Source organism: Rhinichthys klamathensis, unplaced genomic scaffold, assembly GCF_029890125.1.
Source record: "Rhinichthys klamathensis goyatoka isolate OS25496 unplaced genomic scaffold, OSU_Roscu_1.1 h1tg000032l_1, whole genome shotgun sequence".
Classification (NCBI taxonomy): domain Eukaryota; kingdom Metazoa; phylum Chordata; class Actinopteri; order Cypriniformes; family Leuciscidae; genus Rhinichthys; species Rhinichthys klamathensis.
Window position 1 is genome coordinate 2,262,907 of NW_026606581.1, and position 7,101 is coordinate 2,270,007.

At 38.7% G+C, this 7,101-nt stretch overlaps 1 protein-coding gene across 1 annotated transcript in view; it reads left to right on the forward strand.

The window, feature by feature from the left end:
* crim1 (cysteine rich transmembrane BMP regulator 1 (chordin-like)) overlaps nt 1-5,941 on the forward strand; it is a 115,979-nt gene extending 110,038 nt beyond the window's left edge. The window contains exons 15-17 of the mRNA XM_056245542.1: nt 2,342-2,458; nt 3,609-3,796; nt 4,804-5,941. Coding sequence (XP_056101517.1) covers nt 2,342-2,458; nt 3,609-3,796; nt 4,804-4,980 — 482 coding nt within the window. The 3' untranslated portion in view covers nt 4,981-5,941. The remainder of the gene's footprint in view (nt 1-2,341; nt 2,459-3,608; nt 3,797-4,803) is intronic.
* The last annotated feature ends 1,160 nt before the right edge of the window (nt 5,942-7,101 follow it).

Genomic DNA, 7,101 nt, shown 5'->3' on the forward strand with positions numbered 1-7,101 from the left:
TGTGTATTGACTGGTAAAGTCATTCGGGTAATTTTGCTGAAATTTACCAGGATGGCTGAGTGAAAGGGGCTTATGTTTCTAGATTGTTGTGCAGATTGATCAGATGCATTTGAAATTATTGCAAAAAGCTTTGATCATAAATGCCCAAATTTCACTGTTTTTGCCCATCTCACAAAAAGACCAGCTAACATAATTTCACTAATCGTGTCATCAGCACATGGGAAAGTGTGAACAAGTACTGTTCAGGTAAAATCATTCTGATTTGATTATAAGAGCAGACTGTTTGCTGTAAAAGGAGGGAAGAAGTGCTTCCAATCTTTGTGTTCTTGTATTAGCAATGGTTACCTCCAAAGAAAGACCAGCTATCATCATTTTGCATCAAAATGGCCTCCTATGCAAGGAAGTTGCTCAAAGAATATTGCACCTGAGAGAACCATTTACCCGGATCAGGTTCAACTGCAGTCAAGAAGGTATCAGGACGTCCCAGAGTGTATAGTAAGCGCCAGGACTGTCTTCTCCTGAGGAGTTGGCTATGGAATCCTGTCACCAGGGCAGAGCTGCTCAGTATTGGCAGCATGTGAGTGTATCTGTATGCACATTGAAGCCAAGACTTTTGGACAATGGCCTGCTGTCAAGAAGGGTAGCAAAGAAGACACTTCTCTCCAAGAAAAACATCCAGGACAGACTGAAATTCTGCACACACAAAGATTGGATAGTAGAGTGCAGTTATTTTCTCTGATGAAGTTTAGGACATCTAGAAAATCGATTGACCATAGAAGGAAAGGTGAACGCTATCATGAGTCCTGTGACCTTTCTCACAATTCTGCCCAAAAACACTGCTATGAATAAAGAATGGTTTCAAAACATCCTGCAAGACCAACTTCTGTCAATGCTCCATAAGCAATTTGGTTACTATTTTTCTATTTTCCACGTGGGCGGAGCAAATAAGTTTAAAGGGTTAGTTCACCTAAAAATGAAAATTCTGTCATTAATGACTCACCCTCATGTCGTCCCAAGCCCGTAAGACCTCCGTTCATCTTCGGGACACAGTTTAACATATTTTAGATTTAGTCCGAGAGCTTTATGTCCCTTCATTGAAAATGTATGTACGGTATACTGTCCTCAGGGTTGTAGGACCAAATTTTGGGCCCTGGGTACAAACCATCTTGCTGGGCCCCCCGCAACGAACTTTTGACTTGAGCTCGGCGACTTCTAAGGGCCCCCCCCCCTGCCTCGGGCCCTGGGTACTCGGTACCCCTTTTCCCCCCGCTACCACGCCCCTGACTGTCCTTGTCCAGAAAGGAAATAAAGACATCATCAAAGTAGTCCATGTGACATCAGTGGGTTAGTTAGAATGTTTTGAAGCATCGAAAATACATTTTGGTCCAAAAATAACAAAAACTACGACTTTATTCAGCATTGTATTCTCTTCCGGTTCTGTTGTCAAGGTCTTACGGGCTTGGGACGACATGAGGGTGAGTCATTAATGGCATAATTTTCATTTTTGGGTGAACTAACCCTTTAACCAATAACATATTTTTTTACTATTCAATCAAATCCTGATGGATAAAATCGAACCCTGCCCTACATTATTTCCCACTAAATAGTCTTTTTCATTCTACAATACATCATGTTACTGGAGGTAATAGCTGCTTAATTCGCAAATTGTTTGCACGTTTTTTCCTCCATAAATTAAACTGACTAGAATAAATCTCTTATCCAAGTACCCTGCAGTTTTGCTCTCTGTAGTTCTGTCATACGTTTCCCTCTCTTTTTTTAATGCTCTCTTTTAATCTCACTGACTCTCTCTCTCTCTCTCTCTCTCTCTCTCTCTCTCTCTCTCTCTGGCTCTCATAAAGCAGTGTTTACTTAGAACCTTCTCTCTAATTGAATGGGTCTTTCGTCTAAATACGGACTCGTTGAGATGAATCATTTAAAAGAATTGATTAAGTTGAGGCTGGACAGAGGCTAAATTAGCTCTCTTTGCATTTGGGAGATAATGTCATTGATCACGGCCCTCTTTATTGCTGTGTCACTTGGCTCTGGATCAGTGAGTGGGTTGAGAGTGGTGTCGTGTGCACTCTGGGTAATCACTCATCCTTTGGTGCTTTCCCACTCGAAGATACAGCTCTGAAGATGAGCTTTTAATTAGACCACGGCCCGCAATTTCACACTGACCCAAATCTTGTTTGTTCTGAGTGGGCACTTCTCAACTCCTCTTAATGTAGTTACAATTTGTATTATGTGCTTTTGTGTGTGCGCGTGTGCGTGTTCCTGTAACACACTCTTCTCTCTTTGTTTCATTCTTTGTGTACCCATGTCTCTGATTTTTTAATTACAGAGAGCTACGCTCCCACAAACGTGCCCATCGAGAAGACGGACCAACGGGGAGACAAGCAGAGACATCAACCAGCCTGGCCGACTCATAGCGAAAACGATATAATGCCACAGTTCAGAGGTTCGTATGAGAAAATTATATATAGACAGTAAATCTTTGTTGTGTTGTCTTTGCTCGATGCTCAAAAATAAACGTACAGCACAACCAGTGTAGTCTGATTCATGAGCAAATGACTCTCATGAGCCAATTCTTTTAGTGAATTGCTGAAAAAGACTTGATTTATCAGACAGACTTGAATCAGTCTTAATTTACTTAAATGGAATGGGCATGTTGTGAACCAAAACCTATCAAAATCCAATTTACAATGCGTATCTCAGCGTTGCCACAAGGGGTGCTATTGCTAGCTTTAGTGTAAACTGTCTTCTTCTATAGTCAGCATTCTGGTTCAATCTGCTTTGAAGAGAATCTTGTTTAAAATGTTACTTAGATATTCAGTAGTTAAGCTGTTTTACTTAAGATACTAAATTACAATTTTAAGATGAACTCTCTTCCCGCCATGACAGAACTTTCCGGGATTTATGACACAACACTATGATGACACACATTATGAAACTTACCCACATTCAACAGTTGATAAAACAGAATCCATGTAGCTATAATAAAATGGTTTATTTTTGTTTAAAGGCAGATGCTCTGTTCTTTATTTTACATATTGTATGTTCATACAACATAATATTCTGGGTGCCATCAAAGTTTTGTGAAAATTATCAAAAATGCTGGCGCTGGGCCACTTTTTCTTAAGAATGCGGGGAAAGAGTTAAGTTTATAGATTCAATGTTTATAACTAATTATGATGTCTCCTGATTTCATTCTTTGAACAATGTCATATACTTGTGCTATAGAATTAGCATTAGCATTCTGTGGCTTTTGAAGTCATTTGAATCAAACGTCACTGTCTAGAGTTTCACAAAGCTGGCTTTTTGTTTCTTTTGATTTTCTCTGATAGCAATCTGTAATTTCTACTTGATTTTTCATGCGTTTCTTTAGTTAGGCTTATGTGAGTGGGAGTCTGTCTGTCAAGACTGGCATTTGCCTTAATTGCTGATATAGACGTCTGACATTTCCTATTTTTACAATCAAGCCATATTTGCATTTCATATGGCAAGATTGAATTTTGAATTGTTCTACATCACCCCAGTGAGTCAATGCTTAACGAGTCACTGCTGTCAGGAGCAAAATATGCCAACAGTTGCATTGTGGGTTGTTTCAGGTGACTTTGGAAGTCTGCAGATGCCCTACCTAGATGGCAAGACACCATTGCGCAGCGAGGATGCTGGTCTGCACTGGGCCTGGGTGGCATTGCCCATCCTAATGATGATGCTCACTATCGCCGCCCTGCTGTTGGTCAACCAGCGGAAGCAGTGGATTCCTATGCCTTGCTACCGCACGCCCAATAAGGTGCATTGCTATTCATCACAGTTCACTACATGGGTAAAATCACAATTTGAACAGGATGCAGAATTGCAATTTGAATGCAACAATGAACTGAATTAATTGAATAACAACCAGGTTAATCCAAGGCCAGTTCACACCAAGAACGATAACTATAAAGATAACTATATTAGTATCCACACCAGCGGACAATATCATTCTGTTTATTCTAAGCGCATGCTTGTTTGTCACTTTAAATGCTCGAGCTCATTAAAGCATTACAGATTCTGATTGGCTGTCAATGTTTTTATCGTTCATCAGCTGGATATAATCATTCTGAAAGTGATTCTAACTATATAGTTTCTCTGTGCCGTTATCGTTATAGTTGTGCTGTGAACTCTGCTATTCTTTAATATTGAGAAAACGAGTTTGAGAACTATATATTTTTTGTTGTCTTTATAATTTTGTCCTTGGTTTGAACAAGCCTTCATGGAGAGAGAGAATGATAGATAGATCCTTAGTTTAGCAGTGCTAGTTTAGTATTATTTATGTACTATTATAGTATATTTTAAATGAGCTTTTATTTGTATATTTTTACGATTTTATTGAAATTTAAGGATGAGTTTTAGTAATTTTATGTGCTTTTGTCATTTTAATATTTTAATACTTCTATTTACTTTTATTTATATATTATACTACTATTTACTTCTATTATATTATAAATATTATTTATTTATTTTTTATTAACTTTATTTCCATTCCCACAATAATACTTAAGGCTGGAATACACTACATGACTTTCAGATTTTCAGGGTTTGAACATCTGAATATATCACATACACTACATGAATGAGTATCACACACTACTTTCAAGTCGTTCAGAAAATAACAAACTCGCGCAAAAACATGCGCCTGTCATGTGCTTGAGACTGCAAATCTGGGCAAAAGTCCTGTAGTGTATTCCAACCTTTAGTTCCATGTCTCTGTGGTCCAAGACTCACTTTGTTCTTTGTCCTCTCATATCTGCTGTATAGACCACGTGTCTCAATAACCAGCTGGTGTATGTGGACTGCCAGAAGGGGACGAAGGTCCAAGTGGACAGCTCCCAACGCACGCTCCGCATTGCGGATCCCGACTCAAGATACAGCGGTTACTACAGCATGCAGAAACACAACAACCTGCAAGCTGACAACTTCTACCAGACCGCGTGAGAAACAGGAGAGAGAGAGAGAGAGAGAGAGAGTGAGTGAACGAGAAAGAGAGAGACTGAGCCCGTGTTCAGCTGCCAAACCTTTGCGGCACATGGACACCTACTTTAAAATTGTAGAGACGGACAAAGCCACCAAACCAAGTGGGCAGAGAAGAGACCCTGATGCAGAATAACAATTATAATAGTCACATAATTCACTCCAAGCAAATAAAAAAAATATAAATCACACGTCGACACCCAGAAGTCTCACCAGGAGATGGAAGCCGCACCTATGTAACCGAACCATTAAGGAGAGTGAGCGTGTTAAATTGGAGAGGACTCTTCCAGAATATTTTTGTGAATCAAGAGGTATGATAGGTGAGCATCTTTATGTGTGAGCGTGAGATTTCGTGGATGTTCAGGCACAAGTTGAAGGTAATCGTGAAGTCAAATGTACATCTTTGGGATTAGGACAACTGGGGTGTTTTTTTTTTGGTTTGTTTGTTTGTTTGTTTTTTTTAAACAATGTTTTCCTGCATTCCTACTTTTTTGTTGGAAAAGAGAGAAATTATTTTAGGAGTGATAATTTTCTGACACAAGTGCTTGTGTGAACACTTAACGCTGAACCAAAGCTTCTCTGTCTGCGGTACCTGATGCGCCTAGATGAGGCCGAGGAGGGACGTTCACTTCCCAGAGACAGAGGAGACGCTGGACTGTCTATGGAGCACAGCAAAGAGATGGGTAGAGGGAAAAAAGAGGGAAAATCAGGCGAAAGAAAAAAAAAGTCTGTTGCTACAGATGCTTTTTTTTTTTTTGTAGGAGATGCTACTGTAAGATTTCCCCAGTGCTGTGGGTGAGTTTGGCCATTTTTTATTTCTCTTTTAAAGACAAAAGGAGGAAAACAGAGTAAGCTGCTCTGTGGACATGAGTTCTTCCTGTTAATGGATGTGTGGGATCTCTATATGTTGTATTTCTGCCTACACGTACGAGCATTTTCCCAGTTAATCATACAAACACCATTTGCTCTTTCTCCCACAACTAAGGAGAGAATGACACTCCTAGCAAATATATATTTTCCTGAAACGAATCCGAGGATTGTGTCACGAGATGCAAGAACATAGCGATAGTGGTTTGGATTTGAGGCTATGCTTTACAAGTGCCGCTTTTCTTTTGCTTTGATTCTGTAAACCTCATTTTGTAGGAATGAAAACCAGTAGTGAGTATCGTTTGCGTCTTTTAAGAAACATTTACCAAGAAAACATCGAATCAAATGGCCTTATTCCTAAAAATGCGTGCAGAACGGATTTTTTTTCTGTAAATCGTCTGTAAAAACATTCTTGAGTTTAAAAAATGTAGTAATGTTTGTGTAAATTGTTCAACAAAACCACTTACACCATTTTACACAAGAGATGTACGCAGAAAATAGTGAATACGCAAAAATTACTAAAATCTTACCTAAATACTGTTAGTTCTGGGAATAATTGACACAAAAAAAGGTGTATATTGTCGACGCTTGACGTACGAATCGTTTAACGAACGATTTCACGAAAGATTCTGAATTGTCGCCAGGTTACATACAAATGGACATATTGCTAAATACTAGTATTTCTGCAAACTATTAACAAAGTTACCAAAAATGTATGAAGTAATGTTTTTACAAACATTGATACACGCTGGTTCGAAACAAGTTATTCGCAAAAGTTTCAAAGATTCACAAAGCAGTGTTTTTTCTCAATTTTCATGGCAAAGCTTCTAAATTGTCTGAAAACTGTGTATAAATTATCATATGGATGATTACTACATACAATACTGGTAGTTCTAAGAAGAATTTACACAAAAAGTTGCAAATTGTTGACAATTTATGAGAGAATGGTTCTACGAATGATTTACGCAAAAAAAAAGAGAAAATTGCCAGTGTTTTATGAATGAGGTCCAAGGAATCTGATCGAATGATTTTTGGTAGGGCTTTTGAGACAAACGTATACTGCTTTTGGATAAATGTTTTCCATTTTCTTTATTTGTACTGTTCACGAAACGGCCTCCTTTTCTGGAAGCTTCGAAACGTTACTGAGGCACCTTTGTGTTCTGGTTTTCTAGCTGAGAACAAATTTGGCTTAATAAATCCAAAGTTATTATAGGAACA